Here is a 13,620-nt window from a genome sequence, read left to right as displayed (position 1 = left end):
CTAAGTGGCGGTGACGTCACCACGATGCTTGTGCTTGTGCCAGGCCAAGTGCACCTTGAGGCCACGTGAAGTGTCAAATGCCCGCTGGCAGGAGGTCACGGGGCAGACCCAGGTGCCACGGGTCGACTGACCGAGATGACCGAGATGATTTGCTGATCCACCACCTGTGCCCCCTACTGTACCAACTTGCTGTGCTTTAGCCACCCGGCGCTCCGCTCGTTGTTGTGAGCGTCGCTCCTCCGCCCTCCGTTGTTGTTGGAGGGCGACTGCCTCCAACTGCCCAGTAGCGTCCTTCACGAGCCTCCTCCACAGAGGCCGATCTTGACACTGCTGGTACCAGTCATCGGCAAGTCCACTCTTGGTGGCTGGGCATGCGGGCTACATGACCCAGCCAACGCAGCCTTGCCTGCCGGAGGAGCTCACCGATGGGACTTTGCCCAGATCTTTCAAGGATTTGTGAAATCCTCACAATCCAGCCTGGTTAAATCCAGGATGGATCGTAGGCAGGCCAGCCTAAATGTTTCCAACCGGCGAAGATGCTCCATTAGGGGGGTCCACGTTTCGCAAGCATAGAGAAGGGAGGGAATGACTGGCCGAGAAGACCTGAAGCTTCGTGCGGAGTGACAGACCAGGTAGCTTCCACACGACATTACGCAACCGATGAAAAGATATTGCCGCTCGACTGATTCGGAGTGAGACCTCTGCTGTTAAACTGGAGCCGGTCATAAGCACACTGCCCAGGTATGGGAAACTCTCCACTCCACTACTGCCCCATCACCGATTGTGAGTTGTGGGGGTGGAGTGTCCAACGGTACAAAATACCCAGGCAGGTGCTTAGTTTTGGTGGGGCTGATGGTAAGGCCCCACCTCTTAGTGGCATGCTCCAGTCTCAGCAGCAGCGTCTCCAACTCCTCCTCTGAATGAGCAGCTATAACCAAATCATCTGCATACATAATGTGGTTGACCAATCGCACCCGGGCATCGATCAGCCTCCCATTATATCTCTACCAAATGGAAATTCCCCCGGTACAGCTATTGAAGGCTTCACGAACTACGTGGTCAAAATAGATGTTAAATAATGTGGGATACAGAGGACATCCCTGTCGCACCCCAAGGTGTACAGGGAAAGGCTCTGACTCCCGGCCACGTAGTTTTACCCGGGCCCGCTCACCATCATGAAGGTCCTTAATGATTGTGAGCAGAGGGTCAGGGACTCTGAAAGCACGAAGAACAACCCAGAGCCCAGGCCTACTGATGGTGTAATAGGCCTTGACCAGGTCAATAAAGCAGAGATGTAGGTCCTGTTGGAATTCCCTATACCTCTGCTGTAGCAGACGGACAGAACATATGGCATCTGTGCAGGACCGCCCTTTCGTGAAACCGCATTGGGGCTCCGCAAGCCTCTCCTCAGCGTGCATAGCAAGACAATGTTGAATAATCCTTGCCAGGACCTTTCCCGTCACACACACACACATACACACACACACATACACACATACATACACATATACACACACACACATACACACACACACACACACAAAAAGACAAAGATCATAGGTGCTCGCTGTGAGCGTGTAGCCTGAACAGACTGTTGGGGCAAGTGCTGTTAACAAGCACCTGTGAAGGCCTGCACGGCACACGAGGGGGTGGGTGGCCAGCATCACGCCCGATCGCCTTTGTCTCCCCAGTACGATATTAACACACCACACCATGTACTAATTTGAGGCTGAGTCGACCTAGGGGAGGCCCAGGACCGGTGCAGATAATCGTCACTGGTGTTGGCCGTGAGTGAGAATCGAACCCGGATTGCCGGGTTCATAGCGCAGCGTGCTAACCGCTACACTACCGCTCCCCATCTCTCGTGTAAATAGGGCCTTTACATTAATCGTAAGAATAATACAAATCCATTCAATATACTGTCTGTGGTAAATATAAATAAAACGCTTATTTTCTTTGGTCACAAGGGTAGGCGGGCAGGTAGAGAGCGAGGGAGTGGAGGGGAAAGAGACAGAGAGAGGAGAGAGAGACGGAGAGATGGTAGAGAAAGAGACAGAGACGGAGAGATAGGAGAGAGAGGGTTGTGTGAAATTCCACTCTTAACGACACACATTGTGGGCCCCCGTCGAAGCCGCAGTGAGGCGGGGGGGGGGTCGCAGGGGGTCGCCCGTCACGTGCCGTCTCTGACTCTCGGACCTCGCGGGTGCGGTTCACAGCGTGGTGTTTCATTTAGAGAGGCGCAGCAGCAGCAGCAGCGCTGTTGTTTTTAACAGGCGTAATTACTCACCGCGGGGAACCGTAGCGACACGACCTTCACCCCTCTACGAGAGCTGAATAACGTCGGGCCGAAATCATGATCCCAGCCAGATAAATACAGGGACTCCTCTACTTACGAACGAGGTGGGTTCCAGAGGTCTGTTCGTAAGTCGATTTGTTTGTAAGTCCAACTTTACTCCTGTCGAATCCAAACGTGTTGTACGGCGTGTACACTAAACACGGGGAATGGCTTTAAAAGTTGCATAATCTCCTGTAGATGTAGATGCCACTGGTTCTTCATGTTCTGTAGATGTAGATGCCACTGGTTCTTCACGTTCTGTAGATGCCACTGATTCTTCACGTTCTGCAGATATACATGCCATTTGTTCTTCACCTTCTGTAGATGCCACTGGTTCTTCACGTTCTGTAGATGCCACTGGTTCTTCATATTCTGTAGATGTATATGCCACTGGTTCTTCAAGTTCTGTATATGAGATGCCACTGGTTTTTCATGTTCTGCAGATGTATATTCCACTGGGTATTCACCTTCTGTAGATGTAGATGCCACTGATTCTTCATGTTTTGTGGATGTAAATGCCACTGGTTCTTCACGTTCTGTAGATGCCACTGGTTCTTCCCATTCTGTAGATGTAGATGCCACTGGTTCTTCATGTTCTGCAGATGTAGATGTCACTGGTTCATGTTCTGTAGCTGTCGATGCCACTGGTTCTTCATGTTCTGCAGATGTAGATGCCACTGGTTCTTCATGTTCTCCAGATGTAGATGCCACTGGTTCTTCATGTTCTGCAGATGTAGATGCCACTGGTTCTTCATGTTCTGCAGATGTAGATGCCACTGGTTCTTTACGTTCTGTAGGTGTAGATGCCACTGGTTCTTCATGGTCCGCAGATGTAGATGCCACTGGTTCTTCACGTTCTGTAGCTGTAGATGCCACTGGTTCTTCACGTTCTGCAGATGTAGATGCCACCACCGCCATCTAATGCGCAGTGGTTGAACTTACGACTCTCGGTCCAAACAGTGAACAGACATACGGGACAGGCTTGTTCGTTTCTCTGAAAGTCGAATGTTCGTAAACAAAGGAGTCTGTTAAGTCGACCATTCGTAAGTAGAGTGTGTTAAGTCGAGTATTCGTTAGTAGCGGAGTATGTTATTTAAAATGGTCGTAAGTAGAGGAATATGTTAAGTCAAATGTGCGTAAGTAGAGGAGTCGCTGTATTCCCCTACCTGTCACCGCCGTGTGTATCTACCCGAGCCGCTCCATCTGAACGTGACACCCCCCCCCCGACCCTTCCCTCGCTCTACGCTTCCGCGCTTAACTGGATCCACGCGATTCATCGCACGCCGATGGTTCTCGTCGAAGCCCCATGACCTTTGGCCTCTCGCTCCGGTATCATCGGCGGCTGACGCGTTACCGCAAGTACGTCCAGAAGGCAGGTGGTTGACCAATAAATCCTCCCTCTCCTCCCTCCTTCCCACCCTTCCTCTCCTCCCTCTCCTCGCCTCCCCCCCATCCCACAGGCATCTGAGCTAAGCCAGACGATGAGTGATAACATCATCAAGCCTGCGACAGACAAGGTGACTGTGTGGTGGGATGTTAACTCCCTCGCCACGTCTACAGGAGGCCGTGGGGTTCGATCCCAACCCTGTCACCTGCTGCTGTGTATTTGGAGTTTGTGTGTTTTCTTTCTCTCCCCGTAGTCGCGTGGATTTTTGCCCGGGACCTCCGGTTTTTCCCTTTCACATTGAGAACCACCTTCACGCGTTTAAGATTATTTGGCCGCTAAATATTTCCACACGATGATGATAAGCCACTTCGCCGAGCTATTGTTTGTGATGGTGGCCAGGTGTCGCCCGGTAAAAGTAATTAAAATAAGAAAAAGGTGAACTCGGCCGAGGGGTGGCGACCCACTCGGCGGTCGCGAGCAGCAGCGTCGTCGCGTAGACCCAGGGGGGCGACGGCGCACGGCCGCAGAGCGTGGCGGTCGCGCTGCAGGCCTCGCCCGCGCCGACCATCCCCAACGGGGGGCGAAGCTTGCTCACGCGACTGTCACATCGCTTTTGCCGAGGGCAACGCTCAAAACGGCCGCCTGTAAAAGCGATTTGCTGTTTGGAGGCTCCGTGGTTTCATTTTAAAACACGGCGGGGTGTGTGCGTGCGTTCGTTCACTTCGGCGGTGCAAGGCATCATGGGGGCTTCCCATGATGCCTTGCGGCCAAAACACCCGTCACCTTGGCATGTGTCCCGTACCGTTCGACATGCGCAAGTCGGCGTGCGTGCATGCATGCATGTGCGGGCCCGCACGTGTTAGTGAGCACCTATTAAGGCCGCACACAATCCACGAGAAGGGTGGTGGTGTGGCTTATAGCGTGTCTGGCTGCCTCCATCTCTCCCCAGCGCTGATGATTTAAACACCGCTCCAGCATCTGGGTTAAAGCTGAATTGACCTAAATGGGAGGCCCAGGACGGGTTGATTATATATATATATATATAATTGCCTCTCGCCACTGATGCAAGCCGTGCCTGAGAATTGACCTCCAGATGCCTGGTTCGTAGCGCACTGGCAATAGGTGGCTAGGAGATGTTAACTATCTCGCCTGGTATACAGGATATCGTGGGTTTAACCTCGACCCTGACGCCTGCTGTATATTTGGAGTTTGTGTGTCTCTCATCATCATCACCGTGGCTAGGAGATGTTAACTACCTCGCCTGGTCTACAGGAGGTCGTGGGTTTGATCCCGACCCTGACGCCTGCTGTATGATTGGAGCTTGCATGTCGCTCTCTCTCTCCCCGTGGTCACGTGGATTGTTCTCCGGGCCCTCCGGTTTTTCTCTTTCACATTTAGAATCAACGTCAGGCGCGTTTAGAGAGTATTTGGCCACTAAATTTACATGCGACGACGACAATGATGATGATGATGATGGTTGGGGTTAAGCCAATTTCGTTGAGCAATGGTCCAGGGTCGCTTCTGAAAACGAACCACACAGCTGCTCAGTGGTGGGGCCTTACCGGGTAAAAAAAGAAATAGTTTACAGTTTCGATGCTCACCAACAGCACTTGCCGCGATAGCCTTGTCAAAGGCTACACGGCGGGGGAGCGTCTTTGTGTGCTTGTGTTTTTGCATGTTTTGTGTGCGCGTGTCTTTTTGTGTGTTTGTCTTTGTGTGTTGTGTGTGCTGTTGCATGACGGCCACGTGCATGTATACTGTAGGTTAAGGACGGCAAGATTCTGGACGACGTGTCGTCGTCGGTCTCACACCTGGCCACCAAGGTATCCGGGAGGGCGGCGCGCGGTCGGTCACGAGCACCCACGTCGGCTCCCCCACCCCCCCTCCCCCCCCCCCCGAACGAAAGCCGTGGACGCTTAAACCCCCCGAGACCCACTAAAACTAACCAGCGCCGTCTCCGCGCCCGAGTCTTGCGTCCGTACAACCGGTACGGTTACGGCAGTCCCTCGGTCAACGGTTTTTATTTCTTAATCCGTCCGACGAGGCCTGCTGTAACCTGTCGCTCGAAATGTGCGGAGAAATTCACCACGAGTCTGCAAGAGTAGCCATGGTCCATTATGGGATAAACAAAGAACAGGAAACGTAATGTCAACTGAAGCCAAGCCCGAGGTCTAAACGCCCGTGAACGGGGGAGCCGCCGATTGGCTGTGAGGGCTTAGCAGCCCACACTTAACGAGCGGCTCTGATTGGCTGGAATTGGCGCCACCGCTGGCGTTGCGTGAACGTGTCGCCAGCGGTCGGAATGTTAACGGCGGTCGAAAACCATGGTTGGTGGGCGGGCGGGGTCATGACGGGGAGGAGAAACGTTAACCGATGATGTTACCGTCAACCGAGGGACTACTTTATCCTGCGTGACCGACCGATAATTTCTCAAATACTGACCGATACCCTAAAAATTACTAACCGAAAACTCCTGAACCATTAACCGCAACCCCGTAACCCCACCGTGAACACGTTAAACACGTTGCCTTGCGAAAACTATCACCCACGCCTCTCCAAGCAATTTGGTTAATCGTCACGGTTCGGCGTTGCGATTATATTTTGTAATTTAATTGTTTACCGACTCGTTAGTATGGTTCCCTCGCTCAGTTCCCGTCTTGGGTAATTTTAATTATCCCCCGCCACGCACCTCCGATGTAGCACGGTTGGCTACGTGGTGCCAAAGAAGTTCGACATACAAAGACAAAGCCCCCACCCCCGTGTAGTCTTAACAGACTGTTGGGGCAAGTGCTGTTAGCGAGCAACACCTACGAAGGCCGGCACGGCACACGAGTGGGTGGTGGGTGGCCAGCACCACGCCCGGCTGCCTTTGCCTTCCTAGTGACGATGGTTTACACACCGCACCAGGTACTCAATTGAGGCTGAGTCGACCTAGGGGAGGCCTAGGACCGATTCAGATAATCGTCACCGGTGTTGGTAGCCGTGAGCGGGAATCGAACTCGGCTCGCTGGGTTCGGAACACAGCACACAGTGCTAACCGCTACACCACCGCTCCCTCTAACATACGTACGCACACACACACACGTGCCGACTTTGCACTTGAACGAAGCAGTGCGAGGTTAGCCTCCCGAACCAGGAGCGGTGCGCTCTTGCCTCCCGAACCAGGAGCTCGTGAAACGGGGAAGGGGGCTCTCGCCTCCATGCTCAGTGCTGCTCCCAATCCAGTCCCCGTCACCTCGAGAAAGGCCTCGCAGCGAGGCTCGCCCCTCGTTGTGTTGAGTGATCACAGTCGCCGGACGCGACGCGCATCCCCGGGGTGGTCTACGCAAGAGCGCGAAGCAGCCAGGCATTCTGAGCACTCCGATGAGTCATGATGATGGACCTTGACCCGAGACTCCGACCATTAGTTGTATTTCCTTGACGAACGTGTCGACATGGGTGACAATAGCAGGTGGTGAACAGCTTCACGCGCTCATTGAGGCGATCTACAATTTTTCATTTGACCAGCTAAGGCCCCACAACTGAGCTATGCAGCTCTTTGTGACGCTGACCATCACAGGTTATAGCGCAACGAAGGTGGCTCATCATCAGCATCATCATCACGTGGAAATGTATCGCAGCCATATACTCTAAACGCGTGACGTTGATTCTAAATGTGGGTGGGAAAAACCGGAGCGCCAGGAGAAAAATCCACGCGACCACGAAGAGAGAGACACGAAAACTACAGCTATACAGAGCAGGTGTCAAGGTCTGGATCGTACCCACGACCTCCTGCATACCAGGCGAGGTAGTTGACATCTCCTAGCCACCGTGGCTGCGCCCTAAGTGGGGAGGTGGGAGGGAGGTGGAGGTCCTGGCAGGGGGTCCACATGGGGAGGGAGTGAGGCGGGGAGTGAGAGAGGCAGGGAGTGGGAGTGGCGGGGAGTGAGAGGAGAGGCGGGGAGTGAGAGAGGCAGGGAGAGAGGCAGGGAGTGAGAGGAGAGGCAGGGAGTGAGAGGAGAGGCGGGGAGTGAGAAAGGCAGGGAGAGAGGCAGGGAGTGAGAGGAGAGGCAGGGAGTGAGAGAGGCAGGGAGTGAGAGAGGCAGGGAGTGAGAGAGGCAGGGAGTGAGAGGCGGGGAGTGAGAGGAGAGGCGGGGAGTGAGAGAGGCAGGGAGTGAGAGGAGAGGCAGGGAGTGAGAGAGGCAGGGAGTGAGAGGAGAGGCGGGGAGTGAGAGAGGCAGGGAGTGAGAGAGGCAGGGAGTGGGAGAGGCAGGAAGTGAGAGGAGAGGCAGGGAGTGAGAGAGGCAGGGAGTGGGAGAGGCAGGGAGTGAGAGGAGAGGCAGGGAGTGAGAGAGGCAGGGAGTGGGAGAGGCAGGAAGTGAGAGGAGAGGCAGGGAGTGAGAGAGGCAGGGAGTGGGAGGAGAGGCAGGGAGTGAGAGGAGAGGCAGGGAGTGAGAGATGTGGGGATTGGGAGAGGTGGGGAGTGAGAGAGGCGGGGAGTGAGAGAGGCGGGGAGTGAGAGAGGCGGGGAGTGAGAGAGGCGGGGAGTGAGAGAGGCGGGGAGTGAGAGAGGCGGGGAGTGAGAGAGGCGGGGAGTGAGAGAGGCGGGGAGTGAGAGAGGCGGGGAGTGAGAGAGGCAGGTAGTGAGAGAGAGGGGGAGTGAGTTGTGAGGAGCCCGCTGTGTCCTGCAAGCACGGCGGGTGAACGCAAAGCAGCGATGAGAGGAAACAGTCTGGTAGGTGGTGGGGGGGAGGGGGTGGCTTTTGACATCGGCGAAGGCATCAGCGGGGGGGCGGGGGGGGGGCGGGGGCGTGAAATTCCCGGGTAGCCACGACCTTTTTTTTGCAGAAAAACAGCCAACCACAACAGCCAACCACAACAGCCAACCACAACAGCCAACCACAACAGCCAACCACAACAGCCAACCACAACAGCCAACCACAACAGCCAATCACAACGTAACGAGGAACGAGACTCCGAGCGCATCCTCCGGCTCTCAGGAGGCCTTTCGTGCAGAGACTCCTCCTCCCGGCATTGCCCTCCAGCCCCCCACCACTAACCCTACCCCCCCCCATGTCTTCTGCTTTGTCTCGCCCGTTCTGCTCGCAAACACGGCACTGTCCGTCGTGACGCCGCTGCTGCTGCTGGTGGTGAGTGAGTTTTATCCCGGTGCGCCACGGTGGCTAGAAGATGTTAACGATCTCGCCTGGTATACGGGAGGTTGTGGGGTTCCATCCCGAGCCCTGACGCCTGCTGCTGCTGTATATTTGGAAGTTTGCGTCTCTCGCCGCGGTCGTGTGGATTGTTCTCTGGGTCCTCCGGGTTTTTCCCTCCACACATTTAGAATGGACGTGACGCCTATTTGGCTGCTGCTCTAAATGTACGCGGACTACAGGGATGACAAGTAGCCAAACGGCCGCCGCCACTCTACGATAGCCGGCGTCAAAACTGTGCCGCACACACACGCATACACACGCACACACACACGCGCACACATACGGACGCACACACACGAGACCTCTTTACTTCCAATGCCGTTCCGATGACGGTAAACGAACGTAAATCAGAATAGAATCCGAAGAAAAACCGGGGTGACGCACAACGCACGTCATTGGAGCGGGCTAACAAGGGTTAATATACACACACGCGCGCGCACGCTCACCCTCTACAAATTGTTAACTTGACCCCTCTCTGCAATCCCCATCGGTGCCAATCCCCCAGATGCAGGACGTGGGAGCCAAGGGCTGGAGGGAGGTGTCGAACCTGTGGTCGGGGAGACAGGGCCACGAGACGCTGCCCGGAGTCGACTCGCCACACCGAGAGGGGTAACCCACAGCGGCCTCCATTGAAGAACTCATTTCTTTACAACTGATTTGTGTGTTTAGTTTGTGGTCCTTCTCCCCGCACCTGCGATCAGCACGGTTGGCTGCGTGCGGTTCACATACATGATGGTGTTGGTGATGATGATGCGGCCGTCTGGAATGCTCTTCCTTCCGACATTAGGAAGCCACTGGAGCAGCTGTGCAACTTTTCAATCACCGCCCCCCCCCCCTCTTTCACCCCACCACCCCCCCCCCCCCCACCAACAGCGACACAGCGGCACAGAACAGCAGGAAGTGCGCTGACGGGACTTTCTGGGATGACTTTGGGCACGAGTCGCAGGCCGGGGCGCCAGCGGCTGACATCGACAACTGGGACTTTGTGAGCGAGCACAGCGCAGCGCGGACGCAGGACGGCTGGGACGGCTGGGGCGCGGTAAGTGCCAGGCCTCAACCACCGAGATAATCCTCCACTCTGGAGCCTGCAACAGACTGCTGGGGCAAGTGCTGTTAGCGAGTAGCACCCGTGAAGGCTGGCACTGCACAGGTACTCATTTAAGGCCGAGTTGACCTAGGGGAAGCCCAGGACCGGTTGCAGATAATCATCACCGGTGTTGACCGTGAGCAGGAATCAAACTCGGGTCGGCCGGGTTCGTAGCGCAGCGCAGCGCTAACTGCTGCGCCACGGCTCCCCAATGACAAAGATCCCCCTTATAGCCTGTAACAGACTTGGTGCAAGTGCTGTTAGCGAGTCCCTGTGAAGGCCGGCACGGCACACGAGGTGGTGGGTGGCCAGCACCACACCCGGGCCACCTTTGTCTCCCTGGTGTTGATGTTTACTACACACCGCACCAGGTACTTATTTGAGGCTGAGTCGACCTAGGGGAGGAAGCCCAGGTTACAGATAATAGTCGGCGGTATCGGCCGCGAGCGGGACTCGAACTCGGATCGGCCGGGTGGCGCAGCACTCACGCCACCATTTCCCCGCAGTGCACCGTGCCAGCAACATTTGATCATTTTCGCTTTGAATACGAGTTAAATAAGGAGGAATGCTTCGTGATTATCGAAGGTGGAGTAGGGGGGTTGTCACAGTGTAACCATTCACGTGCCGATTTAAACACTGGCCATTAGGAGACGTTTTATATTCGCTGCCACTGTTTTTTTGTGCCCGTGAGTGAGACTTAAACTCGGATCGACGGGTTCGTATCGCTATGCGCTCACCTCTGCACCACCAAGCCACAGTCATGAGCCAAGTGCACACGGCTCACCAGCTCGCTCACCAGCTCACTCGCCCGCTCGCTCACCAGCTCGCTCGCCAGCTCGCTCGCTCACCAGCTCGCTCACCAGCTCGCTCACTCACCAGCTCGCTCACCAGCTCGCTCACTCACCAGCTCGTTCACCAGCTCGCTCACTCACCAGCTCGCTCATCAGCTCGCTGACCCACCATCGTTCACCAGCTCGCTCACCAGCTCGCCCGCCCGCCAGCTCACTCACCAGCTCGCTCACCAGCTCGCCCGCTCGCCCGCCAGCTCACTCACCAGCTCGCTCACCAGCACGCCCGTCCGCCAGCTCGCTCACCAGCTCGCTCACCAGCTCGCCCGCTCGCCCGCCAGCTCACTCACCAGCTCGCTCACCAGCTCGTTCACCAGCTCGCCTGCTCGCCCGCCAGCTCACCAGCCCGTTCGCCCGCTCGCCCGCCAGCTCACTCACCAGCCCGCTCACCAGCTCGCTCACCAGCTCGCTCACCAGCTCGCTCGCCCGCCTGTTCACCCGCTCGCCCGCCAGCTCACTCACCTGCTCACTCGCTCGCTCACCCGCTCACCATCTCGCTCACCCACTCACTAACCCACTCGCTCGCCCAATCATTTTCCTTCGTGGAATATTGTGGGGGCATGGATCCTAGCAATTGCGCACGTTTATTTCCTTTTTCCGGGTGTTGGCACGCGATGGCAGCAGACACAATCCCCGCTCACCCCAACCTACAAATGCCGATACTTGCATTGGCTTTGTATTGTTTTGGTGTTCTCTAGTCTGACACTGGTAGTGAGACAAGGCCAATCAGTTTCAAAGACAACGCCATCTGTAATTATCAGAGCGTGTTTTGTTTGCATGTTCACCACAAGCGCCGCGTGTGGTTAACGCGGTACTTGATGCCTTGCGAGAGGTTTCCGTTTGGTGTTTAAACATCTGAACACAACTCCTGTTTCATTGCCAGAAAGGGTAAATACCGATTATTATTATGTTTTTCTTCTGGTTGCTTTTCACCAAAACCCAACGAGCGGCTGCTCACGTGGAATATCGCGACTGGTCACAAGAGGGCCTCACCGCCTGGCCCGTGGATAAACTAAAACTATTTAAACTATTTTATTTCACCAGGTAAAGCTGGCTATCACAAATTATAGTTCTACGAAAGTGAGATTAACATCATCGTCATCACGTGGACATATCTAGCAGCAGACAAATACTCTAAACGCGTGACGTCGATTCTAAATGTGAAAGTTCGCAAGTCGATGAGTCCCTGGAAAAACTAGAAACTATTTTAGTTTCACCGGGTGAGGCCCCCACTGAGCTATGTAGCTCTTTTGTCAGAAGCGACCTGGCGAGCACAAATGGTAGCCCACACGGAAGTGGCTCATCGTCACGTGGACATTTAGAGCAGCCACATACTCGAGATCCCTTGACGTTGATTCTCAACGTGGAAGGAAAAACCGGAGGACTTGGAGAAATATCCACGCGACCACGGAGAGAGAGAGAGCGACACGCAAGCTCCAGTTATACAGCAGCAGGCGTCAGGGTCGGGATCGAACCCACGACCTCCTCTATACCAGGCGAGGCAGTCAACGTGTTCTAGCCATCGCGGCGTAAATCTTCGCCAGCCACGATGAACCCACCGCTGAAGGCCATTGCCTTCCATCACGTCATCGCGATGAGACGATCCGTCCATCCACCTCCAGCACACGAGTCCCACTCTGTTGCTCCACCTCCGCGGTGGACGTCCGCTCGGGCGGGATTTCCTTTGACTTCAAGCGGCAACAACTTTGTTTTTCCTTTCGACGGAAGTTCACGGCCCCCCGGTGTTCCGCGCGGCTCTCTTTCTCCAGGAGCAAGACGACAAGAAGGGCGGCAGGGGCGGTGGCGGCAGGGGCGGCGGCGGTGCCGGCGATCCACGCCGGCAGGACAGCTGGGACGCCTCCTGGGATTCCGGCTGGGACGTTGGGAAGAAGGAGAAGAGCAAAGCGAACGACGGCGCCGGCGGCGACGCAGGAGGAGGTGGGGGAGCCGTCGACAGCAGCAGCAGCAAGCGGGCAGCCAAGGCTGAGGAGCAAGACGCCTGGGACGCCGTGGGGTGGTAGCCGGCATGGGAGAGACGCTCGCTGGGTCCGCGAGCGAGGCCACGCCCCCCCGGCGGTGGCCACGCCCCCCCCCCCGGCGGTGGCCCCTCCTCCGAGTTGCGACGGCGAGGCGGATGTGGTACTGGACTGGGGGGTTCGTCGTATCCAGCGTCGGTGGGGGGGGGGCGGCGGCGTCCGATGTCCGGGTCGGTGGCGCGTTAAATGTCATCTCGGTCGGTCTTCGTCAGTGTGGTGGATTCTTGACAGGGAGGGGAGCAGTCCACGTCTCTCTCTCTCGGTGCTCCTGCCGCACTCTCTTCTGTCCGTGCTTTGCGCCCTCCAGCGTCTCGTCCCCCCCCCCCTCCTCCCCGCCGCTGTGACCCAAACTCGGCCAAAGTCACCTCAAAGTCAGGATTTTTTAGCGAGGGGGGGGTGAGAGGATTGGTCGGCACGTGTGCGTGCGTACGTACATTGGACTTGCTTCGCATCACCGCGCGTCGCCAGCCGTGGTAAGGGGAGGTGCGGGGTGGGGTGTGGAAGATGCGACCGAGTTTCAGGTGTCCGCGGTGCCGGGTGACGTTGCTGCTACTCTACTCGCGTGGCTCCCAATTGAGTAGTTGCAGGTGAACAAAAAACCGTCAGCATTGGGGCCACGTTCCGGAAAGTGGGAAATCGTTTTCAACCTCGAGGCAGTCTGAAACAAATAGGCGGAGCATCGGTCCGTACGCTGGTCGTGATATGGTTTACGAAACGTCGATCCGAGACCGG

At 56.1% G+C, this 13,620-nt stretch overlaps 1 protein-coding gene across 2 annotated transcripts in view; it reads left to right on the top strand.

Annotated features, from left to right (window-relative positions):
- Positions 1-12,964, top strand: part of LOC144726224 (ADP-ribosylation factor GTPase-activating protein 1-like) — a 32,177-nt gene extending 19,213 nt beyond the window's left edge. For both annotated transcript variants that reach the window (XM_078604745.1, XM_078604744.1), the window contains exons 10-14: positions 3,796-3,852; positions 5,486-5,545; positions 9,423-9,526; positions 9,791-9,956; positions 12,622-12,964. In XM_078604745.1, coding sequence (XP_078460871.1) covers positions 3,796-3,852; positions 5,486-5,545; positions 9,423-9,526; positions 9,791-9,956; positions 12,622-12,873 — 639 coding nt within the window. In that variant the 3' untranslated portion in view covers positions 12,874-12,964. The remainder of the gene's footprint in view (positions 1-3,795; positions 3,853-5,485; positions 5,546-9,422; positions 9,527-9,790; positions 9,957-12,621) is intronic.
- The last annotated feature ends 656 nt before the right edge of the window (positions 12,965-13,620 follow it).

Source organism: Lampetra planeri, chromosome 23 (genome assembly GCF_965212315.1).
Source record: "Lampetra planeri chromosome 23, kcLamPlan1.2.h2, whole genome shotgun sequence".
NCBI lineage: Eukaryota > Metazoa > Chordata > Hyperoartia > Petromyzontiformes > Petromyzontidae > Lampetra > Lampetra planeri.
The sequence above is the reverse complement of the archived record's forward strand: the minus strand, read 5'-3'. Positions and strand labels throughout refer to the sequence as shown.